Source organism: Saccopteryx bilineata, chromosome 2 (assembly GCF_036850765.1).
Source record: "Saccopteryx bilineata isolate mSacBil1 chromosome 2, mSacBil1_pri_phased_curated, whole genome shotgun sequence".
Taxonomy (NCBI): Eukaryota; Metazoa; Chordata; class Mammalia; order Chiroptera; family Emballonuridae; genus Saccopteryx; species Saccopteryx bilineata.
Window position 1 is genome coordinate 135,213,353 of NC_089491.1, and position 26,706 is coordinate 135,240,058.

A 26,706-nucleotide genomic window follows, 5' to 3' on the forward strand; every position below is an offset into this window, starting at 1 on the left:
CCCTAGTCACTTTCTATCTGTCTCCGTTTCTAATTGTCATCATTGCACTTATCACTATCAACTATCTCTTTTACCTATTCATTTGTTTCTTGTATCCTCTCACTAGAAGGCAAGCTCCATGAGACTTGGGAGCCAGTCTGCTGAGTTCAGTTACTGTATCCCCAGCACCTATTAATAGAACCAGTACCTAGCACATAGTACGCACTCAATAAATATTTGTGGAAAGAATAGATGGATGAACAAATGCTGGGGAACTAGGGAATTAGGAGGGAAATTTGTATCCCTTTGGAGTTTATAGTTAATAGTTCCACTCCTGTGTGTGTTAGTGGTTGTGGGACTGGTGGTGGTCAAGGCTTTCTCCATCTGTGGGAGCTAGAGGAAGGCAAGAGTTTCTGGGCAGTGATTGGAGCAGCAGTCACGTTAAGATGGTGAAGTAGACAGGGTATATTTGCTGGATAGTTGATAAATGTGGGCTGCCTTTACACATCTTACTTTCAGAAAAGGTAATCTTCAGAAATCTGATCTTTAAGACAGAAATGTTAGGGAGTAGTTATTTGTACTATAAAAGGAATCCTTGCTTTGTAAAAGGGAGTAGACAGAGGCTTGCTTAGCTGTTTCCCAAACAACCCAGGGAAGTCTCTGGGGGCTTAAGCCTGTCTACTTGTTATGTCACAGGGTGTTTCCAAAAGTGGGTATTTATAGAAAGTTGTCCAGATACACTTATGGCTATATGGAACTTACATTTACATATAATACACCCTCTTGGTAGGAATTTCCTTTCCCTGAAAATGAGAGGTTGAGAATATATCACTCTGTGACTGTGGTCTGTATTAGAAAAACCAAGGTCATTTAGACCAAATCAGATGTGGAGGAACAGAAACAGCTGCCTCTTTCTCTGTTTTTTTTTTGTTTTGTTTTGTTTTGTTTTTCCTTCTCTTTGGTCAGATTAAAAACCTTCTAATTGATCCCTTCTTTGCTATTTATTTTCCATCCTGGGAAAAGGAGGTTCTTTCTGAATATTTTCCTTATGGTTGTGGTTCTCAAACTAGGTTCAGTAGGGCTGGTGTTCCACAAGCTGAGTCAAGGCATTTTGCCAATTCAAAGAAAAAAACACCCTGATAGATAGGATTTTCTCAATTTTAAAGCTTTTACAATATTTTTTTTCTAAAACTTTGGTGCCTGCAATTCTATATTCTATTAAATCAAGCAGTACACAACATTATGTATTTAGTTTTTTTTTTGTATTTTTCTGAAACTGGAAACGGGGAGACAGTCAGACAGACTCCCGCATGCGCTCAACCGGGATCCACCCGGCACGCCCATCAGGGGGTGACGCTCTGCCCACCAGGGGGCGATGCTCTGCCCATACGGGGCATCGCTCTGTTACGACCAGAGCCACTCTAGCGCCTGAGGCAGAGGCCATAGAGCCATCCCCAGTGCTCGGGCCATCTTTGCTCCAATGGAGCCTCGGCTGCAGGAGGGGAAGAGAGAGAGACAGAGAGGAAGGAGAGGGGGAGGGGTGGAGAAGCAGATGGGCGCTTCTCCTGTGTGCCCTGGCCGGGAATCAAACCCGGGACTTCTGCACACCAGGCCGACACTCTACCACTGAGCCAACCGGCCAGGGCCTATGTATTTAGTTTTTAAAATATACAGTGTGGTTCGATTCCCAGCTAGGGCACACAGGAGAAGCACTCATCTGCTTCTTCACCCCTCCCCCTCTCCTTCCTCTCTGTCTCTCTCTTCCCCTCTCGCAGCCAAGGCTCCATTGGAGCAAAGTTGGCCCAGGCGCTAGAATGGCCCTGGTTGCAACAGAGCAACACTCCCAGTTTCATACCTATTCAGTGCAGTTCGATGTGGGCTCACGCACAGATTTTTTAGGGCTCCTTAGGTAGTTATCCCGTATAGCCTCTACAGACTCACCACTGACTGATGGCCTACCAGAATGGAGTTTCTCCACCAAACTGCCGGTTTCCTTCAACTGCTTATCCCACTGAGTAATGTTATTTCTATGTGGTGGTGCTTCATTATAAACGTGCTGATATTCACATTGCACTTTGGTCACGAATTCGAATTTAGCGATCCACAGAACACACTGAACTTTCCTCTGTACCATCACACCTCGACTATCATGGCCGTGGGCTGCTCTGCTGTGTATATGGTGTTATGTCATCATCTGTGCATGAGCACATGCTGCCACATTATCATACAGAAACTGGGAGGGTTTTCCTTTTATTTTATTTTATTTTTTTTTATTTTATTTATTCATTTTAGAGAGGAGAGAGAGAGAGAGAGACAGGGGGGAGGAGCTGGAGGCATCAACTCCCATATGTGCCTTGACCAGGCAAGCCCAGGGTTTCGAACCGGCGACCTCAGCATTTCCAGGTCGACGCTTTAATCCACTGCGCCACCACAGGTCAGGCGGGTTTTCCTTTTATTTGGTGCAGATTTCACATTTCTATCGTTTTTTGTTGCTTTCCTGTGACCGGTCAAAAGTGCACTATGACTTTACGGACACACTGTATTGTTTCATTACATTCTTCTGAGTGTACCATTTCTTTTAGGAACTCAGAGAACCACTGTTTTAGAGACTACATGTTTCCCACCAAGCTAATCATCTGTAAGTTTTTAAAAACAGCCTTGGTACATTTCAGAGAGAGATAACTTGACTGAAATATGTCCCACACATGCAATCCTTTGCCATGGAGGGGGTTGCTGGAAGGGTCAGATGCTAATCTGCTGGTCTGATGAGGAGTCCTGGCCTTTGCAGTTGGTCAGTAACAGCAGTTCTCACACTTTAAAAATGTTTTTAAATGTTTGTTTTATTGATTTTAGAGGAAGAGGAAGGACGAGAGAAAAACAGGGACATCAATCCATTCCTGTATGTGCCGTGACCAGGGATCAAACTGGCCACCTCTGTGCTTCAGGACCATGTTCTAACCAACAGAGCTATCTGGTCAGAGCTATTCTCTCACATATTTTAGGTCTTGAAGCTAGAGATCCAGGCTCATTGCCCCCAACCTTCAATGTACATTCTCCCCACAGCAGAATGGGGATAAAGCTCACCTGCCAGCAAAAGCATGTGCTTCCAAGGAGACATCAGGAAGGGCACAATTCGTGTCTGTGACAGAGTGAGGCAGAGTGGAAAGGGCAATGAATTGGTGTCAGTGGCTATGAGTTTTGGTCCTACTTCTGTTACCAACCAGCTTTGTGACCTGACAAGTCACTTCCCTTCTGGAGGGCTTGGTTTTCTGTAGTCAGTGCAGTATAGTGGTTATAAACAGACTCTGAAGCGAGACTGCAAGTGTTCAGAATCTGGACCTACCACTTCCTCTCTGCGCCTCACTCTTCCCCATCTCTAAGGTGAGAATTACAATAATAGTATCATGAAGTTCCTACGAAGATTAGAAGGATTTAGGGGAAGACTAGGCATGTAGAAAATGCTATATAAGCACCTGACCTGTGGTGGTGCACTGGGTATAGTGTGGACCTAAAGCGCTGAAATTGCTGAGGCTCTGGGTTCATGAAAACCCTGGGCTTGCCTACTCAAGGCACACATGACAGCAAGCGATGAACAGCTAGAGTGAAGCAACTATGAGCTGATACTTCTTGCGTTCCCCCATCTGTAAAATCAATAAATAAAATCTTAAAAAAGAAAATGCCAGCCTGACCAGGTGGTGGCGCAGTGGATAGAGCGATGGGCTGGGATGCGGAAGGACCCAGGTTCGAGACCCTGAGGTCGCCAGCTTGAACGCGGGCTCATCTGGCTTGAGCAAAGAGCTCACCAGCTTGGACCCAAGGTCGCTGGCTCCAGCAGGGGGTTACTCGGTCTGCTGAAGGCCTGCTGTCAAGGCACATGTGAGAAAGCAATCAATGAACAACTAAGAAGTCGCAACACCGTACGAGAAACTGATGATTGATGCTTCTCATCTCTCTCCGTTCCTGTCTGTCTGTCCCTATCTCTGCCTCTGTTAAAAAAAAAAAAAAAAAAAAGGCCCTGGCCGGTTGGCTCAGTGGTAGAGCATCGGCCTGGCGTGCAGAAGTCCTGGGTTCGATTCCCGGCCAGGGCACACAGGAGAAGCGCCCATCTGCTTCTCCACCTGTCCCCCTCTCCTTCCTCTCTGTCTCTCTCTTCCCCTCCCGCAACCAAGGCTCCATTGGAGCAAAGATGGCCCAGGCGCTGGGGACGGCTCCTTGGCCTCTGCCCCAGGCGCTAGAGTGGCTCTGGTCGCGGCAGAGCGACGCCCCGGAGGGGCAGAGCATCGCCCCCTGGTGGACATGCCGGGTGGATCCCGGTCGGGCGCATCCGGGAGTCTGGCTGTCTCTCCCCGTTTCTAGCTTCAGAAAAATACAAAAAAAAAAAAAAAAAGAAAGAAAATGCCATATAATGACTATTAATGCTATTATAATGACCAAAAGTATAGCAGCTGAATTAATCATTTTTGTGACCCATTATGCTCTAATATCCTATATATTTAAAGCTCTGAAGTAATGGCACCCCTCTAACTTGTCAGACTCATCTACGTCCTGGGAATTAACCCTCTTCCCCTTTCCTGTCTAACCCTCAAAGGGTTAAAGCAGCTTCCACAAAATTTTCCCATCACCCAGGTAACTTGGGTTGCTCCTCCGTGCTTAGAAATGTGGGAAATAAAGTCCCAAACAATATTTCAATTCGTGCGCCTAGCAATCAATATACTCCCTAATCACATTCCCCCAGCCCCCGTCAGCAGGGAAGCACTACCCTTTGCGTAAAAAGTGCTGGGGGTGGGGCGGGGGGCACTGTGCAGGTTGGCAGGTGCCGGGGAGGAGCTCCCCAGAGAGAGTTTGAGCCCGTGGGTAAGTGGAGAGTGCCCCGTCCCTCAATTCCCCCTTCTGGGCTCTGGGTGCAGTAGGTTCGCGCCGCGGCCGGTGCCCCAGAGAGTTGGGGGAGGAGGAAAAATTGCGCGCGGGGAAGCAGGCCTCGCACACCTGGAGCCTTGTAGAATGAAATCTTAATTAATTATTAAACAGAGCTCCCGCGGGAGGGAGCAGGGCCGTGGCAGGCAGGGCGGGGGCTGGGAGAAGGAGGAAGGGAGGAGGGAGAAGTGGGCGCCCTACACCGGTTCAGCCCCATGGGTCCTGGACAGGAAAGAAGGCGACCCTCCGTGTGCGGAGCGGGGGGTAATTGCTGCGCGAGGGTGGCTTGCTGGCGTGCTAGGAGACCCCAGGGGTGAGGGTGGGAGAAGGCTGGAGGATGCAGCTCCGGGGTGGAGGGAACCGGGAGCCGGCTGGACGGCCCCCTCTCCCCGGGGTCTTGATCCCAGAACAGTGGCTAATTGTTTTCTAGGACTGGGGGAGGAAGCGGCCCGAGGAGAGGAGGGGGCGCGAGGAGGGAGGGGTCGCCCTCTTTAGTCTCCCTACCCCTGCGCTGTTCCTGGGGAGTGGAGTGAGCCGCCTAGCTGGGCGTCTGGGGAGGGGGAGGGGTGCCCAGACAAAAGGAACTTGTGCCTTTAAGGCGGGGAGTCCGGGAGCCGACGGGGAGGGGACTTCTGGATCCGGGGTAGAGGGCGGCTGCGCTGGACAGCAAGGAGGGGGCGCGGGCCGTGCCGACGGCGGACCGCTGGAGGGACGGCCAGGACGCGCGGGCAAGGAGCAGGACTGCGGGACGGCCGGCCCGCGGGCCGGAGCGTGCGGGGGCGGCGGGGCGGAGGCCCGGGGGAGGCGCCGATCCGGGCGGGCAGGTGATACGCGCCCGGGAATTGGGGGGGAAGCGGGCGCTCGGTGAGGCTAGAGGACTCCCGCTCGGCTCCGAGAGTTTCTTGGTGGGGCGCGGAAGCGGGGATGGGGAATCTCGAGAGTATTTGAGAGGAGTCCGAGGCTGTTGGGTCTGGCGGAGGGCAGTCGGGGAGGAGATGGGGGTCTCAAGGCTTCCGGCCCTCACTCCCTGCGGCGCGCGTCCCTTCCTCCACCCGGAGCAAATTCCCGGCTGGTTCCAACCAGGGGCAAAGGAGTGCACTGGGGGAGGCGCTGTCCTGAGGTTTTTGCAGTGGGGTGAGCCTCCTAAGTTTGGGGTAGAGTGTGATTGTGTTTCGGGGAAGGAAAGGTAGCGTGGGCGGAAGGAGGGATGCCTCTGTCTGCAGGAGTCCCCCTCCTCTTCTCCCAGACTTTGGGAATGAAGGGGAGGGGTGGTGTCAGGGCCGCTGCCGTGTGGGCCCGGGGAGCAGACTGAAAACCGGCTCTGGGGCCTTACTGCAAAGCTCGGGGTGGGTCTGGCGGCGGGAAGCTTTCCCCATACCCTCGTCTTACCAGAGTGTCCCTGCGTGGAGCAGCCTGGTGGGGCTGTGTGGTTGGGGTTGGAGGTGGGAGCCTTCTGCAGTCTTTGGGGAACCAAGGGCTGGGGAGACAAAGAGAAGGCAATGCTGGACTTCCAGATACATGCCCTGGGGAGGCTTCTCTACATCTGGAAAGGCCTGGAATTGAGGCCCCAGCATGGTAGGTGGTGCTGGCACTGAAGTGCCTTGCCTGGACAGTGCCTTTTGCCATGAACTTTTCTGAAGTAATATTAAATCCCCTGGGACCTCCTTTTGCCAATGAGGGCAGGGACAGAGGTGCCCTGGAGAGCGGATGGACAGGAGGTAGCCAAGAAGAGGGCTTGGGCAAAGCAGTGGATGGAGCCATCTTTGGTGCTGGGCCTTGGCCTGCTTCAGACTTTGGGTCTTAGGCTGGAGGATCGGCATTTGGGAAGGAGTTGAGGTATGGGAGGCGCTGGGCCTCAGTCTGCCAGGTTGAATGGACATGGCTTTGGCTGTGGGAACCAGTGGTGACTGGAGCAGCAGATCTGTAGGAGTGAAGAGACCAGGGGCCAGGGGAGGAGGAGATCATTGGCACGTGCTCAGGAGTCTGTCTCTGGGGAAGAGGGAGGTGGTCTGTGGTTCATAGTGATGAGTTCTTGGGCAGGGAGTGTTGGGGACCATATAGGGAAGTTTTGTGGCTTTGAACAGTGCCCTCTCCTGTTCCCTGCCATACCAGCCTGAGATGGGGTGAGTTCTCTAAGATGGGCAGTGCCTGGAGTAGAGCCCAGGGTGGGATGGTTGCAGTTGGTCGGACAATTACAGAGCTCTCAAGCTATCCCCTTGTGGGAGTTAGTGTTCTTGGGAGGGTCATGTGTTCCCCTGGACAGTATCTGCCCTTTCCACTGTGGGTATGAGGCAGATGCTAGGATGTGCTTCCAGGCGGGCTGGAACATGGCCAGAAAAAGGTCCTTTGGGAATGGAGGTCTGGGCTAGTGGAGCTGGTGGGGGTAGTGTTTTACAGATCAGGGGACTCATAAGTGGGAAGAGGCTGAGGCAAAATGTAACGGGGTGGGGTGGGAAACCTGCTCACTCTGGGCTCTGTCTCCAGCAGCTCTGGGGACTGACAGTCCAGGACACAGGGACTGATAGAACCAGGCGTCTGACTGACTGGGGAGATGTTCTTGCTCATGACTTTTCTGTCTTTGCATTTCTTGGACACTGGCAGAGTTTTGGGTTCAAAGTGGCATAGGGTGGGGAGAAGAACTATTTATTGTGTACTATGTGATAGGTATCATTAGAGTCTTTCCTTGCAGCTATTACTAATCCCATTTTACAGATGAGGAAACTGATGCAGGCAGGTTAAGTAATTTGTCCAAGGCTGTGAGGATAGCAAATAATCACAATAAGGTTTGAAACCTGTTTTTTCTCCAAAGATCATGCTTTTAATGAAGTATTTTCAAGAGTCAGGCTTTCTTTGGTGACCTTTTGCAGATGACAGCCTGATCATAAAGCCTTGGGTTTCTCATTTTCCCCTCCAGATGGTGCTGCCGGTGATGTTAAGGAGTCTGAAGGGCCCCGCAGCTCTGTGGGTTATAGGAGAAGGGATACAAAGAAAATTTGGCTGAGGATGAACCAGGGGTGGGGGTTTCCTCTGTGCAGAGAGATACTAGTTTGCACTGTGCTTTTTGGACCTCTTGGCATCTGCTTGGAGCACTGCTTGTCTGGCTAGAGCGGCTGGTCCTGTGGCCACTTAGGGCAAGCACTTGTCCCCTAGTGAGTACAAATGTCAGTGCTGCTAACGGCAGGTTTAAGTACAAGGACGAGCCCCCAGGGTGCCCTGTGGGCATGGAGGAGTGTGGCCCTGGTGAGGACACAGGCATCCACATATGACAGTGCTCTGATCCTCACCTCTGGAGCTGAGCTCAGCAAGAATACACATTGAGGGTGTTGTCATGGAGTCCCTCAAACAATTTAACACACTTCACTCCAGGAGACCTGAGCCCTGGGGCTGATTTGGTTACTCGTGATCTCTGTAACTTGGGCCAGCTATATAAAACTGCAGTGGATCTCAGTATTTTTTTTCCTGTCAAAGCTGTCCTGTGCCCTAGGTGGCCACAGAATCAGCTTCACAGGGTTTTGGTGAAGATCAGATGGTATTAGGCATGTGAATAGCCCTTGAACAGTTTAAAGCACCGAAAGAGTACATGAGAGTATTATCCATCCACCGAACCATTTACTCAGTGAACACTTATTTCTACCCTAGGGAGGTTGCAGAAATAGCAGTGAGAAACATAGGCCTAAATCCTTGCTTTCATGAAGTTGACATTCCAGTTAGGAGGGGCAGACATTCAACAAATAAGAAAAATATATAGAATGGCAGTTGCTGATAAGAGCTGTGGAGAAAAATAAAGCATAAAGCTAGGAAGAAAGATAGGAGCTCCAGGAAAGAGGTTGCTATTTTAATAGAGTGGTCAGGGGAAACTCATGATAAGGGGACTTTTGAGCTGTGACCTGGAGGAGCTCTTGTTCCAGGCAGAGGGAACAGCAAGCAGCAAGGTCCCAGGCTGGCCTGTGCACAGTGTATTGGGGACCAGCAAAGAGGCTAAGAGGACTGGAGTGCAGTGGGAGAGATGAAGAATCATAAGCTTATCACCATCATTATTATTTCATGTTAGCTAATCTATACCAAAACCTTGAGCTTTCTATCTTTTCAAAATAAAATGTATTGAGTCCTTACTATGAGCCAAGTTCAGTACTTGGTGCTGGGAAAAATAGATATAATCTGTGTATAGTCAGAGGGGCAGAGACACACATTAAGCAAAGGATGATTTAATTACAATTGTGATAAGTACCATAAACAAAACGTACCAAGGGTAAACAGGCGGCCAAATTTAGCTGGGAGATCTTTCCTGAGGACAGTCCATGTAAGCTGTGACCTGAGGCAGAAGCTGAATTTAGCTTGCAGAAATGTACATAGTGTGTGAGTGTGTGTATCTGAGCATGGTACACATGCTCAGATGGGGAAGGATGTGGAAAGAGTCCCTCTTGTACAGAGGTCACCGACTGGCAGCTCAGGCTGAATCCATTCCACAGACTTGATTTCTTTGGCTTGTAGGGTTGAAAAATGTGAGTTACTTGCCAACACTTAAAAATCAGGAGATGTGTCATTAAAATCTACATATTTGTCTTCAGCTTCTGTTGAAATATCATCAGGCTCCACTGGGACGCCAGAGGCAACAATCTCTTGGTGTGGGCTGGTGCTTGCCTCGTGCACTCTCAGGGTGTGCACTCTCCTGAACCAAGGGGGCTTTGCTTGTTGAAACAGGCACTTGAGTCTGTAATCACCAAGAAATTAGTGCCTTTTAGGGAAGAGGTGAATATTTGAGGATCCTGCTTTGGAATCAGATGGATCTGGGTTTAGAATCTTGGTTCTTACACTTATGTGGCTCTTTGATCTTGGGCAAGTTCCCTCACCTCCTTCTGTCTCATTTCCTCACCTGTTGAATTGGAATACCATTACCTTCCTCAGAGTCATTTTATGAGGATGATGTGTTGGAAGCACTGAACTTGGCAATTGGAAGTGCTCAGTTAATAATAGCTAGTGGTGGTGGCAGGCTATGCTGGTGAGATTAATACCATCACATTCCTTTCCTCCCTGCAGCATGTCATGGTTTAGTGGCCTTCTGGTCCCCAAAGTGGATGAGCGGAAGACAGCCTGGGGTGAACGCAATGGGCAGAAGCGCCCTCGTCACAGGACACGGACCAGTGGCTTCTGCACGCCCCGCTATATGAGCTGCCTCCAGGATGCACAGCCACCTAGCCCCACCCCTGCAGCCCCACCTCGGTGCCCCTGGCAGGACGAGGCCTTCATCAGGAGGGGTGGCCCGGGCAAGCGCACTGAGCTGGGGCTGCGAGCCGTGGCCCTGGGCTTTGAGGACACTGAGACGACAGCAGCAGTTGGGTTGGCTGAGGTGGCACCCAATGGAGCACCCAGGAGCCGGCAATCCTGCTGGCGCCGACTGCTGCGGGTGTTCCAGTCAAAGCAGTTCCGCTCAGCCAAGCTGGAGCGCCTGTACCAGCGGTACTTCTTCCAGATGAACCAGAGCAGCCTCACGCTGCTGATGGCAGTGCTTGTGCTGCTCGCGGCTGTGCTGCTGGCCTTCCATGCTGCGCCCCGCCGCCCGCAGCCCGCCTATGTGGCCCTGCTGGCCTGTGCGGCCCTCCTCTTCGTGGTGCTCATGGTGGTGTGTAACCGACACAGCTTCCGCCAGGACTCCATGTGGGTGGTGAGCTACGTGGTGCTGGGCATCCTGGCGGCCGTGCAGGTCGGAGGTGCACTGGCAGCCAACCCTCACAGCCCATCCGTAGGCCTCTGGTGCCCCATGTTCTTTGTCTACATCACCTACACGCTCCTACCCATCCGCATGCGGGCGGCTGTCTTCAGTGGCCTGGGCCTCTCCACCCTGCATTTGATCTTGGCCTGGCAACTCAACCTTGGTGATGTCTTCCTCTGGAAACAGGTGGGTGGCCAGGGAGGGCACCAGGCTGGAAATGAGGAGGGGTTTGGTAATCGAGGGTGGGTGAGTCATGGGTGGATATTGGATGCAGGGATGTCTGGTGTATCTGGGAGGAGGGGCAAGTAATGGGAGGCCAAATTTCAGGGGCTGGCTTTTCTTTGGGGTCTGGGGCAGAGGGCACTGTTGGGGAGAGGGAGTGCTGCAGGACCCCAGCCTTTACTCTCGCTGAGGGTCACAGTCTATATCTCTTTGGCCCAAGTCCCTTGAAATAGTCTAGTGCAGCCTATAGTAACATAATGTAGGGCTGGAGATAGGACAGTGATGCTTCAGGCCAGAGGGCAGTGTAGGTTACCATCCAGGCCTTGACATACCTGGCCCCAAGTTGACACCTGAGACACAGGCCCTGGTGCCTTCTCTGGAAAGCAGCTCTAGGTGGTGATCGGGAGGGACTGAGCAAGTGTTAGGTGGAGTTAGCAAGAAAGGGATCACCTTTCTCCTGGGCCAAGCCTGTCTCTGAGAGGACAAGGAAGGTGCAAGTGGTATCAGTTATCTCCTCGGCTGGGAATGGTTTGAATGGAGTGGGACTGTAGAAGAGAGGGGTGTTAGGGTCTGATCTTATCCTGCCCTCTCTCAGGAGGCACCAGGGGTCCCTGAGATGGGGCTTTCTGGCATGGTGTTGAGTGAGAAGCAGTGACTTCACTGCAGCAGAACCTGGTGTCCAACGGGCTGTGCTCTTGTTTTTGTTATTTTTAGATTTTATTTATTCATTTTTAGAGAGAGAGGAGAGAGAGAGAAGGGGGGAGGAGCAGGAAGCATCAACTCCCATATGTGCCTTGACTGGGCAAGCTCCGGGTTTTGAACTGGCGACCTCAGTTCAGGTCCATGCTCTATCCACTGCGCCACCACAGGTCAGGCTGGGCTGTCCTCTTTCCTATGTGATATCCTAGACAGCTAAGCTCGCCTCTCCCAGCCTTTGTTTCCCAGTCCATAAAACTGGGATAAAAATAGTATCTACCTCATGATCTTGCTGTCAGGGCCCCACCTTCTCCCAGAGTGAGTCTAATGACAAGGCAGGGCAGCCTTCACACCTGGGGCAGGGTGTGGGGAGTCCTGTAGGGGGTGATACCCAGTGAGGGGGCATCTGGGAAGTCCCTTTCAGAGACACATGAGCTTGTGGAATTTGCCATCATGTCATCTCCCTGACCAGGGAGCAGAGACCAGGCTTTCTTACCCAGGTGATCATTCAGGGGCTGCTGATGGCACACCCCCTCCAACCAGCACACCTCACGATCCTGTAAACAGCACCCTGATTTAGAGGTTGCTGTCCTGTGTTTTGCTCAGGGTTTGAGGCAGCCCACCTCTGCCTTGCCCAGAGCTTGTGACCTGTAGCCCACCCTAGCCCTACCCACAAAGAGGAAGTTGCCTGGGGCTCCCAGGGTGAGAAGCTGGGTGCTCTGGCTGATGCCCTTCCCTGCTGAGCCTGTGCTCCCAGAACAGAATGTACCTTTTTAAAAGTAACTTTATAGCCCTTTTGTTTATGGAATGTGTGTCCATGTGCCCACAGGGCATTGTCAGACCTCTTAAAGGGCCAGGGTCCTTCTGCCCCTGCTAGTTCCCCAATTCCCCCAAGGGTAGCTATCAAACTGGGCTTTGCACTTGGACTGGCCTTCTAGGGAAGGTGGAGCTTGGAGGTGGTGCCTCCCTCCCCACCCACCCTCCATCCTCTCTGGCTGGCCAGGGGTGGATGGGTATCTCTCCCCTGCTCTCAGCCGGCATGGTGCCCAGAGCCAGGCCCAGGGGCTGACTGGGGAGGCACAGTCCCATGGAGGCCAACACTATGCCGGCCTCTGCCTCCCCAGGGGCACCTGGCTGCAACCTTACCCAGTGGGTCCCAGCAGGCATATTCTTGGGACAAGTAGAGAAATCACCCCCCCCCTGTGCTAGTCCCTGTGGCCAGGGCTGTCCATACCTCCTCTTTGAGCTGAGGACCATTCCCTGCACCCAGGTGGCCTCTAAATTCTGGATGGGGTGGGGATGTGGCCCCCTTTCTAGGCTCCTTGGGCAGTGCCTTCCCAGCCCCAGCCCCACTCATACTGACAGAAAGGAGCCGTTAGTCTCCTCTGACCCACTCATGCAGACATACTTGGAGTTTCACACAGTTAACTCTGCTCAGCCAGGAGTCTCCTAGAGTGCCCTGGCATCCATTTTTTTTCTCACAGTTCGATAGGGGTCTGGGTACAGATCTATTTCAGTCTCTTGTCCCCCTTCCCCTTCCCTCCACCATGACTCACATTTTCCTCTTGGGCTCCTGGGGCCAGGAAGGGAAGTTGCTTGATTTGCCCCCCCTCTCCTTCTCCCCCACTGGGGGCTATTCTTAGAAACCCCTGAGGGAGATAGTGTGCCCCCTCTTCACCCCTGCTGCTGGGAGGGGGGCCTTGTGAGCTGGACTGGGAGGCCATGTGAGAGGGTCAGAGCTGGGAATGGCTCAGGGATTAGCCAGACCACCCCGCTCCGTTTTACCCAAGAAAAGTGAAACTGAGGTCCTAGAGATTAAGTGACATGCCTGATTTGGAGGACTAGTTCTGGTTGTGGGAAGAGCCCAGAACTCCTCCCTTCCAGTTGGTGCTCTTTCCCTCCCTTTTCCCAAAACCAGAGCCTGTACCAGCCAACTCTGGGGTGGAGCCACAAATGCTGGGTTAACCCTTGAATTTCCAGAAGCACTGAGGCTGGCTTCCTTTAAACTTGCTCTCCAGTCATTGCGACTGATGATAATTGCGGGCTGAACATCCTGGGATCAGGGTCCCAGGTCATGGGGCCTGGCTGGGCCAAGTGTTGGGGGTGGCTGGGCTTGATGGCACCCATCCCAGTTAGGAAGGGTTCTTCATGTCTGTAGCATTGATGATTCCCAAGCCTGGGCTGTGAGGCTGGGCCTCAAGAGCTTGGAAAAGTGGAGTGAGTGGGAACCTTGGACATCTGGCATGTACTGTACAGTAGGGTTAGGACAGAAGATGTGGAGTCTGACTGTCCTGGATGCAAGTCCCACACCAGTCACTATTAGCTGTGTGATCTTGGGCAAGTTACTTAGCTTCTCTGGGCCTGAGTCCCTTATCTTTGAAATGAGATAGTGTCATTTATTTCATAGAGTTGTGAGAAATATACTTATTAATGTATAGAAGACACATATATAGAATCTAGGCATATGGTAGGCAGCAAACAAATTAACTCTAGTAACAATAATAGTAATTATTACTATATCAGGGTGGGGAGGGTCCTGTCCTCCCTCTCCAGGTTCTATATGAACAGAGGCCCAGAGAGATGACTTGTCCTGGGCACTCACTGGAGGGTGTAGAGCTCAGGTCTCCTGGGACTTGTGCTGCAAGGAGAACCACATGCAGAAGCAGCCATGTTTGTTTTTAGTTTAGGGTGTTTGTGGGGCAGGAAATCATCGTGTGCTGGGCTCATGCCTGTGACCTACCTGGCTCTGTTTTGTGCTTCTGCTCCCAGGAGCTGTTAAAAGATCTCATTTATAGCCATAGAGTGAGCCAGGAAGGGAGCTGGAAGGGGATAAGGGAGATGTATTGCAGAGGTGGGGACAGCTTGAGGACAGATGGCACAGGATCCTGACTTCCTCCCCAAAGGAGTTCATCTACAGAATCTAGCTAGTCATGCTTGTGCATGGGCAGGCTGGTCACCCATCTGCCTCTGCCACCTCTTGCAGCTCGGTGCCAACATGCTGCTGTTCCTCTGCACCAATGTCATTGGCATCTGCACACATTACCCGGCTGAGGTGTCTCAGCGCCAGGCCTTCCAGGAGACCCGTGGTTACATCCAAGCCCGGCTGCACCTGCAGCGTGAGAATCGGCAGCAGGTGAGGCTGTTCTCCCTGAGGCGGCCTTCCCCTCCCTCACCCCAAATAACTTGCAGGTTGGATCTGCTGCCTCATACGACTCTGTGGAATAAGTGTGAATGATTTCCTGATTGTGTATCAGAGAGGCTCTGTGACATTGGGGTTTCTGTTCTGTCTGGGGGTGCTGGGTAGTAGCTGGAGCATATCTGAGGGGTGGCTGAATGTAGGGTGGTCAGAGAGGGCTGGGATCTCCATCTGCTGAGGGCTGTAACGGAGGAGGGTCAGGTCTCCATAGAGGTCTGGGAGGGCTCTGGGGATGTGGAGGAACCAGGAGGGATTGAAAAGTGCGGCCAAGAAAATAATGTGCCCTGTTGGAACCACTGGTCTAGGAGCGGCTGCTGCTGTCGGTGCTGCCTCAGCATGTTGCCATGGAGATGAAGGAAGACATCAACACGAAGAAAGAAGACATGATGTTCCACAAGATCTACATCCAGAAGCATGACAATGTCAGGTAGGGTGGGATAGGAGGATGCCAGGAGAAGTGGGGAGTCTGGGAGACTTTGAGGGCCATATGGCACTTCCATCTTCTGCCATCGTCCACAGCATCCTGTTTGCAGATATTGAAGGTTTCACCAGCCTGGCATCCCAGTGCACTGCCCAGGAGCTGGTCATGACCCTGAACGAGCTCTTTGCCCGGTTTGACAAGCTGGCTGCGGTGAGGGTGCTGGAGTCTGGGGTGGGGTTGACTGGTGAGAGCACAGCCTCACTGGTGGCAGCCTGAGGGTGTGGGGGCAGAGAGTGCCTGCAGTCAGGGCAGTGGGCCAGGCGGGCGGCATGGACCAGGGAATAGGGTGACTCTCCCCCAACTCTTTCCCCTTTAGGAAAATCACTGCCTGAGGATCAAGATCTTAGGGGACTGTTACTACTGTGTGTCAGGGTTGCCGGAGGCCCGGGCAGACCATGCCCACTGCTGTGTGGAGATGGGGGTGGACATGATTGAGGCTATCTCGTAAGTAGCACCCCCTCCTGGTCTTCCTGGAACTGAGGGTGCCCCAGACTGCTCCTACCCTTTGATATGTCGTCAGAGTTTTCCCTTAGACTTGGCCAGTTTCTTTTCGAGATTCATCACTGGGGAGGAGGATGCATCTTTCTCTAGTCTGTGTAAAGACTTCTGTGTATCTGAGACTCCAGCCAGTTGGGATAGAGTGGGGGGGGCAGGGTGAGGGGCACAGGGGCTGGAGAGAATGCCAGCTGAACAGGCCCATGGGGAGAATGGTGGTTCTTCCTCTCCTGCTCAGTTCCACAAATGCTGCTGGGCCGCTGCCAGTGAACACAATTCTCAAACCTTTGCTCTTGAGCCCCATGCAGCCCTCTGTCCACATCCAGCCAGGGCTGTGCTCCTGTGCCCTGTATCTGGGTCTGTCCTTCCCACCAGCTCTGAGGGGAGCGGAGGGCCCAGGCTTTGGGCTGGGAGTGGGGAAGACCATGCCAGAAGCTGAGCCAGAGCTGCCTCCTCCCAGGCTGGTACGTGAGGTGACAGGTGTGAACGTGAACATGCGCGTGGGCATCCACAGTGGGCGCGTGCACTGCGGTGTCCTTGGCCTGCGGAAATGGCAGTTTGATGTGTGGTCCAATGATGTGACTCTGGCCAACCACATGGAGGCAGGGGGCCGGGCCGGGTGAGTGTGGGTCCAAGGGGTGTGGATGGGGACAAGGAGGGAGAGCCCAGGGCTCACCCTCCCGTACCCGCACAGCCGCATCCACATCACTCGGGCCACGCTGCAGTACCTGAACGGGGACTACGAGGTGGAGCCCGGCCATGGCGGTGAGCGCAATGCGTACCTCAAGGAGCAGCACATTGAGACCTTCCTCATCCTGGGCACCAGCCAGAAACGGGTCAGGCCAGGGCGGGTCAGGGGAAGGGCAGGGGGCAAGGAGGACAGATTGGGGGTACAGGCAGAAGCCTTCTCTGAGCTCCTTTCCTGAGTCTGTACCTGTGCTGCCCACATAGAAAGAGGAGAAGGCCATGCTGGCCAAGCTTCAGCGGACACGGGCCAACTCCATGGAAGGGCTGATGCCACGCTGGGTGCCCGACCGTGCCTTCTCCCGGACCAAGGATTCCAAGGCTTTCCGCCAGATGGTAAGGGCCTGCCGCACCAGGACCTGGGCCTCACTTTTCTTGTCTCCCTTAATGCTCCATGTTCCCCTTCCCTCTTCTGACTCTCTTGTCATGGCTCCTGTTTCTATGAATGATTTCTGTTATTGGGGGTAAGAGGGATTATTTCATCCCAGGGGTCCCAAGTTCCCCAAAGTGTATGGGGGAACCCTCAGCTCCGTGTTAGGGATGGGGAAGCAGGATAGACGACCTCCATCTCACTCGCATTCTCTGTCCCTTTCCTCCAGGGCATTGATGATTCCAGCAAAGATAAGTAAGTTGGGCTACTGAGGAGGGAGGCGGGGGAGGCATACCTGAATCAGGGTTGTGGGAGCAGAGGGTCCCTCTTCTCCTGGACCTTAGATGTGTCTTGGGCGAGCAGGTGCCACACACTCGCTCACATTCCCTCCGGGTGCTGCTCATGCCTTCCCTTCTCATTGCTTCTCACGTGGCCATGCTCATGCACCTGGTGAAGCCGTGTCCCCTGCCCTCAGCCGGGGCGCCCAAGATGCCCTGAACCCTGAAGATGAAGTAGATGAGTTCCTGGGCCGTGCCATTGATGCCCGCAGCATAGATCAGCTGCGCAAGGACCACGTGCGCCGGTTCCTGCTCACCTTTCAGAGAGAGGATCTTGAAAAGAAGGTTTGGGGGGTGCTGGGGCAGAAGGAGGGGGTCTGAGGGAGCAGGCAGGTCTGGGCAAGGGAAGCCTAAACACAGGTGAGGGAACAGAGCAGGTTTTGGGGAATGGGGAAGTGACCACAGGGCAGGGTGGGGATTCCTGCCAATTGAGTCGACTGCTTCTCCCTGTGGCCCCTGGTGGTGCCCTGTCTGCCCAGGGCAGAGCCCAGCACCAGCTCAGCCTCCTCTCCCTCAGTACTCGCTGAAGGTGGATCCCCGTTTTGGAGTCTACGTGGCCTGTGCCCTGTTGGTCTTCTGTTTCATCTGCTTCATCCAGCTCCTTGTCTTCCCACAGTGAGAGACCTGCCCCTCCTTGCTTGGCCTGTCTTTCCTCCAGCACTTCCTAGAACCTTCCTAAACACCCACATGAGCCCACAGTCCCTGGAGCCTGCGCCCTGCCCCTCTGGGGAGTGGGGAGTGGGGAGTGGGGCAAGAACACCCAGACCTCCCAGAGTAACATTTTCTTGGGTTCTCTTCTGCCCCAGCTCCACGCTGATGCTTGGGATCTATGCCGGGATCTTCCTGCTACTGCTGGTCACTGTGCTGACGTGTGCCGTGTACTCCTGTGGCTCTGTGAGTAGGGAGCCCTCCAGGGCTGGTGCTGGAGGGCAGCCTGGGCCAGCGGTGATGACCTGGGGAGAGGGAGGAGAAGGTCTTATCTCTTCCATTGGGCCCCACCCCGGGTGGTCTTACCCCCTGGCTGGTGTGACCTCTAACTCATCTCTCATCTACCTACAGCTTTTCCCTAAGGCCCTGCAACGTCTGTCCCATAGCATTGTCCGCTCACGGGCACACAGCACTGCGGTTGGCATCTTTTCGGTCCTGCTTGTGTTTACCTCCACCATCGCCAGCATGGTAAAAATCCATCCCTCCTGTGTGCTGAGCACTGCTCTGGGCGCTGGGGTACAGAGATGAATAAAGCACATTTCCTACCCTCAGGGAGCCTGCTTTCTGAAAGGAGGGAGTGAGGTCAACTTCAGTCCTCCCTCCTCTTTGATCTCCCCACCTTTTGTTATCCCTCAAAACTTGGGCCCCTGGGGTATAAGGAACCTGGGCATGGCCCTTGTGACCCCTCCCTTCCTTGGGTATCCTGATATACTTCTTCCCACTTCTGCAGTTTACCTGTAACCACACCCCCATACGGACCTGTGCAGCCCGGATGCTGAATTTAACACCTGCTGACATCACCGCCTGCCACCTGCAGCAGCTCAATTACTCTCTGGGCCTTGATGCTCCCCTGTGTGAGGGCACTGCACCCACCTGCAGCTTCCCTGAGGTGTCCAAGCAGTGCTCAGGCAGGGCAGGGGTGGGCTTTCCTCATCAGCACCTGTTATTGACTCCTCTATAATCCAGGCCTGGTGCTGGGCTCTGGGGACCCAGGATCTCACCAGAGTTGCCAACTTGGGAGCAGCCAGGGGCCGTGATGTGCTGTAGGGGTTGACTGTGGAGGGTGAAGGGGGTTCAAGTTCGAGGTTGAGGAGGGAAGCTTAGGTCAGGCAGGGGAGCGCAGGGCTGTCTGCATGGGGGCACCTTGGCTTTGACCTTCACCCAACACTGCCTTGCTGTTGCCCCCAGTACTTTGTCGGGAACGTGCTGTTGAGTCTGTTGGCCAGCTCTGTCTTCCTGCACATCAGCAGCATCGGGAAGCTGGCCATGATCTTTGTCCTGGGGCTCATTTATTTGGTGCTGCTTCTGCTGGGCCCCCCAGCCACCATCTTTGACAACTACGATCTGCTGCTTGGTGTCCATGGCATGTGAGTTCATTCTTGGGCCCTTTCATTCCCCAGGAGCCTCTGGTACTCAGGCCCCTGTGCCCTTGGATGTCACCACTCATCCCTTACCTGTGGAGGGAAAAGAGGCTGTGGAGGATCTCCGAGCATATAGCCTCAGACTGCCACCCCAAGGAAACACCAGTCCTGGGAACCCCCTGTGTCTTTAGTTTAGACATTTAAAAAAATTCCCTTTTGAATTTGCATGATGCTTTCATATCCACTCGTGTAGGTCACACAGCTGCTTGGTGGCAGAGCCCTGGTTAGGAACCAAAACTTCTGACTCCTGCTTGAGGGCTTTGCCTGGGACATCACACTGGCTTTTTCTCTGTAAAACCCCATCCCTTGTGATATGTGGTCATAGCTTGATATAGTTGAAAAACGCTCTGAAGTCCACTGGGTTTGAATCCCTGCTCTGCCACTCTAGCTGTGTGACCTTGGACAGATGAACGAGCATTTCTGAGCCTCAATTTCCTCATCTGTAAAATGAGAATGCTGCCTAATCACAGGGTAGTTGTAAAGAGATAGTAACTGACACTGGTGAAGGCTTACCGCACGTCAGGTGCTGTGCTAAGCCTTTGGCATGCATTATTTAGATCTGATCCCTCTTTTATTGATGAGGAAACAGGCTCGGAGAGTTAAGCAACTTGTTCCAGGTCACACAGCTGGTAGGTAGAGGAGCCAGGAACCTCTGCTCTTAATAAGTGAATATAAGCAAAGCCCTGGCCCAATGTCTGGTTTATGGTATGTGCTGAGTGAGTGTAGTTCCTGTCTCCCCTTCCACGCCCCCTCAGTATCCCAGGAAGAACCGATGACTTGTCTGTTGTGTCTTCCTGCCAGGGCTTCATTCAATGCGACCTTCGATGGGCTGGACTGGTGAGTGAGGGCTCTCGGGCAGTGAAGGGAATGGTGTGGCTGCCAGATGCCCCCTCAGTTGCTGAGCATGCCTCTGCTTACCCGCAGCCCAGCTGCAGGGAGGGTGGCACTCAAATACATGACCCCCGTGATTCTGCTGGTGTTTGCGCTGGCGTTGTATCTGCATGCTCAGCAGGTGGAATCGACTGCCCGTCTGGACTTTCTCTGGAAATTGCAGGTGAGTGGGTGGATAGGGGTTGAGGGGGAGGATTTTGGGGGCAGAGCCTGCGTCAAGCCAGAAATGCATCCCATTAGTTGGCCAAGGCTCTGGCTGCCCCAAGCCCACCCTGGCTCCATGGCTTCTCTGTGTCCCTGTCCTGGCCCCCTCTACCCCCTTGCCTGTTCTTTAGGCCTCATCTGTCCATGCCTTTCTTCCTCGTGGTTCCCTCTGATGGCCCGTCTCCAGGCGTTGGCTCCCGCACCCACCCCTTGTGAATGTTGGGCAATGGGTGATGGGTGTGGTGTCCACAGGCCACAGGGGAGAAGGAGGAGATGGAGGAGCTCCAGGCATACAACCGGAGGCTGCTGCATAACATTCTGCCCAAGGACGTGGCCGCCCACTTTCTGGCCCGGGAGCGCCGGAACGATGAGCTCTACTATCAGTCCTGTGAGTGTGTGGCCGTCATGTTCGCCTCCATTGCCAACTTCTCTGAGTTCTACGTGGAGCTGGAGGCAAACAATGAGGGTGTTGAGTGCTTGCGGCTGCTTAACGAGATCATCGCTGACTTTGATGAGGTACTTGTCCCCTTGGCTGATGCTAGCAGAGTGGGGAGAACTTTGGCTGAGAAGGCCAGGAAAGGAAGGGGTGGGTGGAGAAGGGAGATTTGATGGGATCCAGAAAAGTTAGAGGTAAGAGTAAGGGTAGGTTCAGTGGAGGCAGGATAGGGACCCATGAAAGTGTTAACAGGCAGCAAGGAAGTGAGCATCACCGGGGCAAGGTTGTCTTTGTTGGGGAGCAACGGAGGACAAGAGGATCTGGAGGGGACAGGATAGGTACCAGGTGAATGTCATGGAAGAGGAAGGCAAGAGTCTGTGGACAGAGTCCCATGAGGCCAAGTAAGCAAGATGGTTCCTCTGAATAGAGGAAATGGAAGCAAAATGTAGGGAAGTGTCCTGAACATCCGGATCAGGAATGGGCTTTCTGCCGTTCTGGAGGGGAGGCACTTCCTTACTCTGGGACTCAGTTTCCCAAAAGGTGAGGGTTAGAGTAATTGATGCTTGATGTCCCTTCTGTGGTTCTGGATTCTGTGAATGAACTACTGACCTGAAGGGCTGTGTTCAAGCCTTGGCCTGGGTTCTGATGGCTTCCTGGTGAAGGAGACCTGTTTTCCTGGCTCCTCAGTCCTGCATTGAGGGCAGCAGCTGGAAGGGAAGCTCTCTCACTAAAAGGAAGGAGCTACTGAGACTGGGTGGTGGGGAAGGGGGCCAGGGTATGGCAAGGAATGAGCACAGGGGCAGGGCTGGGTTTGGCCTCTTTGCCTTGACAGCTGGGTCCCTTTGTGCTGTCCAGATCATCAGCGAGGAGCGATTCCGACAGCTGGAGAAGATCAAGACGATTGGTAGCACCTACATGGCTGCCTCGGGGCTGAATGCCAGCACCTATGATCAAGTGGGCCGCTCCCACATCACTGCCCTCGCTGACTACGCCATGCGGCTCATGGAGCAGATGAAGTACATCAATGAGCACTCCTTCAACAATTTCCAGATGAAGATTGGTGAGAAGGCCTGGTTGCCTGGAGGGTTTTCCCAGGGCTGGTTCTGGGGAAGCTGAGGGAGCAGGCAGGATGGCACCACTAGCCATTTGTGAGCACATTTCAGTTCTCATATTATCCCCTTTTACAGACAAACTGACTCTCAGAGATTAAGTAAACTAGTAAGTGGTTGAACTGGGATTCAAAACCAGGTTTATGTCAACTCCAGTACCTGTGCTCTTATCTATGGCCAGTCTGTTTAGAGGCGCTTCTCTCTTCCTCTCTCTCTCTCTTTTTTTTTTTTTTTTTTTTTTTTTTTTAGAGAGGAGAGGGAGAAAGTGGGTGTGGGGAGTGGGAAGCATCAATTCATTGTTGCTTCCTGTATGTGCCTTGACTGGGCAAACCTCAGGTTTTGGACTGGCGACCTCTGCGTTCCAGGTCAACACTTTACTCACTACACCACCACAGGTCAGGCTAGAGGCACTTCTCAGATGAGCTGAGGATGGGAATGATTAATAGCATGGGTTCTGGAGTCAGACTATCTGGTTTGAATTCTGGATATTCCACTTACTGGCTTATTTAGCAAGTCATCTAACTTCTTAGCTTCTCTTGCCTTGTCTGTAAAATGAGGATAATGATACCTATCTTTTATGGTTGTTGAGAGGATGCAATACTAATGGAAATGCCTACCAGAGTGGTTGGCACAGCGCACATTCAGTTGAGTAGCTACTGTTACAGAGAGCGGTCTTGACCTGAGGGAACTCCTCGACTGACAGGGCTGTTCTTTACAACCAGGACACTTGTCCCACTGCTGCCTTTTTCTCTGGGTCCTTTTAAAGGGGCTAGAACTCCCTGGGCTGACTCTGGAACAGCCACTTGTCTTAATATCTTACTGCTCTCTCTACCCCAGGACTGAATATGGGCCCAGTTGTGGCAGGCGTTATTGGGGCTCGGAAACCACAGTATGACATCTGGGGGAACACAGTGAATGTCTCTAGCCGGATGGACAGCACAGGGGTTCCTGACCGAATCCAGGTAAGGGGAATGTGAGCAGAGGGGATGGGGCTGGGTCCAGGGGGCTTCTGTAGGTCCCTTTCTGCAGCTGTGAAGACTGGTAGGGTGGCATTATGCTGTGGTTGGAGGGGTGGAGATTGGGGGAGGGCAGATAGTGTGACGAGAGGACCTCTGGGTCCCTGCAGATGTAGCAGGAAGGATCCCAGCCTAAGCAGTCTCCCTTCCTACCTTCCTAGGTGACCACGGATCTGTACCAGGTTCTAGCTGCCAAGGGCTACCAGCTGGAGTGTCGAGGGGTGGTCAAGGTGAAGGGCAAGGGAGAGATGACTACCTACTTCCTCAATGGGGGGCCCAGCAGTTAGCAGGCCCCAGCTACAATTTAGCTAAAGGGACCAAGGTGGGCATTTGAGTGGACTCTGCTCGCTGGGTGGAGCTGTGGCAGGGGGTACTGAGCCTCAAGATCCTGTTGGCCACAAGGGGGAGCACCTCTGCAGGCTATGTTGGACCATGCTCGTCTGCCCTCAGGCTGGAGAACAAGGGGCATACCAAGAAGGTTTTGCAAGTGACTTTCTTTTTAAATTGGGGTGGGGCTGTGCCCTCTCTTTTCTTCCAGTTTTGGGAGCAGGGGAGGGGGCAGCAGCAGAGGCAGTGGGAGCCGTCCTGCCAGAAAGATGAACATGGCAGCTTGCCATGCCCACCCTTTCACTGTCTGGGCAACAGGCTCAGGGCTGGGCCCTTTCCCTTTTTCCTGGGAAGATTTTGTACAAAGACTGGGGCAGGTGTGAAGAGTGCCTATTCCATGTTTGCCTTTGCTATGCCTGAATCCCCAGCACGGTCCTGGGGACCCCCCCCCCCAGCCAGGGCTCCCTCCCAGGCACAGGGCAGAGGAGGGAGATGCTCTAGGGACCAGATCTGTCCATATTTCAGTGGAATGTTTCCATTTGCCAAATCCTAGTCCCATGATCTGTCCCCAAAGGGGAACAAAGGGACTTCTGACAGCTCAGATTCAGCCCCAGTTCCTGTAAAGCACCCGGGAAAGGGGCATCTGGCCTCACTGGTACTGTGAAATGCCTAGCCAGAGAGCAGGCATTTGTGTGGGGATGTCAGATCAGGAGCTGGAAGTTCACCTGCAGATGCCAAAGAGAGCAGGCTGGCTGGGGAAAGGGGTGGGGCCACACTCTGGTCTGAGCACCCGGAAGTCAGGATCTGGTCAGTCTGCCTCAGGGCTCTTGCTGTCGTCTGCTGGTGGCAAGGGGGGACACAGCATCTCTACCCCTTCCATTGCCAAATAAGAAAAGGGCCAGGGCACGGAGGAAGATGACCCTGATCCCCAAGCCATTGGCACTGGGGAGGCCCTGTGTGTCTGTGCAATGTGTGTGCATGTCGGTCTTCGTGTGTGTGTGTGTGTGTGTGTGTGTGTGTGTGTGTGTGTATGTGTGTGTCTGTTTTCCAGGGCTGTGTGTCCTAGTGCTCCTGTTCCTCAGCTGTCCACTCCAGGCTGCCTCTCTCCTCTGGGCCTCTGTCTTCTGAGAATAAGGAATGGAGAGCGATGCCCAGGTTGCACAGGAGTGGGATTTAGGGTCATAGCAAGAGCAGGGGTCCCTGGGGAGAAGCGTCCTTTTTGTGCCAAATCTCTAAGTGCCATTTGGGGGCCTTGTGTGTGGCATGATTGTCTCCTTCCCTGGGGCAGGGACCAATCCTGAACTATCTGGAGTTTGGTGGGCAGAGGCCCAGGAACTTCCTGGGTTCCCCAGCTGGTGTCTGGGAGGTGGTATGCTTTGGGATTGAGATAGCATGGGATCCCTCTGAGGACCCAGATACTGGTACTAGAGGATGGGGACAGGAAACGTGAAAGTTGGCCCTCCCTAGCCTTCAGCCTGACTCTAGCATGTTCCTGGCTCCCCAGTCCCCATGAAGCCTGCAAGGGTTGGCAGGAGGGTTAGGAGGCTGGACTCTATATTCCCTTCCTATCCCTGCCTTCTTTCTGTCCCTTTCTCTTCAACCTCCTTGCTTCTGGCCTGAATTAGTAGGTGCCTTGGCTTCTCTGTCTGTACCTATTTAAGCCAGAGTCATTAGCTTGAATTTTGCTTGAAGATTGCTTTGTCTTGGAGGTGATTAGAGGCAGAGGAGAGATGTTTTCAGAGCTCCTGGGTAGGACATAGAAGGGGCAAGTGGCACTCTTTTTTTTCTTCTCTAATTTTTCCATTGATTTGAAAGAGAGAAACAGAGAGAGAGAGAGCATCAACTCGTTGTTCCACTTAGTTGTTTCATTTAGTTGTGCACTCATTGGTTGCTTCTCATATGTGTCCTGACCAGGGATCAAACCCCACGCATTTGGCGTGCTAGGATGATGCTCTATCCACTGAGCCGCCCATCCAGGGCTAGGGCAGGTGACACTATTGTCCTTCCTCATGCCCTTTCTGACTTTAGCCCCTGGTAGAGGCCTGGTTTCTGATTTGAACTGCTTACCTTGGGGTATCTTCATGCATCAACTAAACAGGCCATCAGGGACTTGATTAGCCAAGGAAGGAGGAGGGGAAAAGACTAGTTGGTCCAGAGAGAAAATTAGCTTCCTTCCCCACAGCCATAACTGGATAGGAAGGGACTGCTTGGAGTCATTAGGTGGGGCTGAGGGTATAAGGAGACCAGAGTGGGAAGACCTCAGTCTTGGATGGCTTGTCTCTGCTTCTTGCTAGGTGGGAAGGGCCTGTCCACACCCTGACTCCCCGTACCGCAGTGCCAGCCATGCTCTTCCCCAGGGCTACCATTGTCCCCTTCCTCACCAGCTGGTCGAGGACTCAATGAATGGGAGGCCCAGGGACTTGGTTTTATACTGTAACCACTGTGGGAGGGGGGAGGGTGATGTACCATGCATTTCAGTGAAATATTTAATATATTTAAATATCAATAAAATCAAACTCTTTGTAAAATTTCCTGTTCTGTGCAGCTGTTCTGGGCCCCGGGTTGGGTCAGAATTGGCAGAGGCTGGCGTAGGAGGCAGCCTCCTGCCTGAGGGCTTAGTGGACTTCTCTTGTCTGTGGTCAGAGGGCTTCACCTGGTGTTCTCTCTGCCAAAGCGAAGGTGCAGTGTCTTCAGAGAACGTAACTCCTCTAGGCCCTTCAGCATCATGTGGACCAGTGTGTCTTCCCACATACGAGGTTAGGACCCTCTGTGGTGGTCTGACCTCTTCCACATACGAGGTTAGGACCCTCTGTGGTGGTCTTTCTAGTGCCCTGGCCCCTCCCAAAGCAAACACCACATTCTGGCTGCTTCAAGACTGTACAGACCTGATCTCACAGGAATTTGGGCATTCGGATAATTTCCCTCCCCTTCACTTTTAGTGCATACAAGTGACTTCTGGTCCAATCTCAAGTATACTCTGTATTTTGAATCCAATCCCCTCCTCCCACTCATTAGTCAGCCATCAGAACCAGAACACCTTCTTCCTCCTTCCCCCTTCTTTGTCCTTCCACCGTCCAGCTTGTCCTGCAAACACATCCTGCTCAATACAGCCTGAAGAGTCTGTCACTGAGGATAGAGTGATCCATAAACCTGGAAAGGAGAGGGTCTCAGATTCAGCCAGGCCAGCTTGAGTGTGAGTGTGAGTGTGTGTGTGTGTGAGTGTGAGTGTGTGTGTGTGTGTGTGTGTATGGGAGTCTTTAAGTATAACTCCCAAGACTGCCTCAGGGCAGAATGGGCAGTGGTAGTGACTAGGGAGTAGGGCTACCACCAATGGGTGGTGGCGAGGCAGCAAGGAAGGGAGCAGACTCCCCAGATTCCCACAGCAGTTCTATAGACACTTGTCTTGTGCCTGCTCAGAAGTCATATCCACAAGGTGAAACACACAGATA

General features: G+C 53.1%; 2 protein-coding genes across 5 annotated transcripts in view; one reads left to right on the forward strand and one right to left on the reverse strand.

Annotated features, from left to right (window-relative positions):
• Positions 1 to 5,052: 5,052 nt before the first annotated feature.
• Positions 5,053 to 25,746, forward strand: ADCY6 (adenylate cyclase 6). Of its 4 annotated transcripts, none has more exons than XM_066257968.1 (22): positions 5,053 to 5,157; positions 9,931 to 10,789; positions 14,505 to 14,654; positions 15,023 to 15,144; positions 15,237 to 15,348; positions 15,515 to 15,642; positions 16,154 to 16,312; positions 16,388 to 16,529; positions 16,645 to 16,773; positions 17,037 to 17,062; positions 17,283 to 17,430; positions 17,663 to 17,760; positions 17,952 to 18,039; positions 18,205 to 18,321; positions 18,584 to 18,742; positions 19,042 to 19,220; positions 20,076 to 20,111; positions 20,199 to 20,328; positions 20,622 to 20,885; positions 21,661 to 21,865; positions 22,752 to 22,876; positions 23,092 to 25,746. In XM_066257968.1, exons 2-22 carry the CDS (start codon positions 9,932 to 9,934, stop codon positions 23,215 to 23,217), a joined length of 3,501 nt encoding a protein of 1,166 aa, XP_066114065.1. In that variant the 5' UTR covers positions 5,053 to 5,157; position 9,931; the 3' UTR covers positions 23,218 to 25,746. The 4 variants fall into 4 exon arrangements, with proteins under 4 accessions (XP_066114065.1, XP_066114063.1, XP_066114064.1 ...); XM_066257966.1 differs by having other exon boundaries at positions 5,075 to 5,143; XM_066257967.1 differs by lacking the exon at positions 5,053 to 5,157 and adding an exon at positions 5,534 to 5,717.
• Positions 24,951 to 26,706, reverse strand: part of SPMIP11 (sperm microtubule inner protein 11) — a 44,878-nt gene continuing 43,122 nt past the window's right edge. Inside the window, exon 4 of the mRNA XM_066257970.1 lies at positions 24,951 to 26,407. Within this exon, the coding sequence (XP_066114067.1) occupies positions 26,359 to 26,407 (49 nt within the window). The 3' untranslated portion in view covers positions 24,951 to 26,358. The remainder of the gene's footprint in view (positions 26,408 to 26,706) is intronic.

Coding starts and splice junctions, on each gene's coding strand:
- ADCY6 (XM_066257966.1), top strand. CDS start 5,109: ATGGGTCCTGGACAGGAAAGAAGGCGACCCTCCGT. Junction 16,530..16,644: donor TGGGCACCAGCCAGAAACGG/GTCAGGCCAGGG, acceptor CTGCCCACATAG/AAAGAGGAGAAGGCCATGCT. Junction 17,431..17,662: donor GAGAGGATCTTGAAAAGAAG/GTTTGGGGGGTG, acceptor CCTCTCCCTCAG/TACTCGCTGAAGGTGGATCC.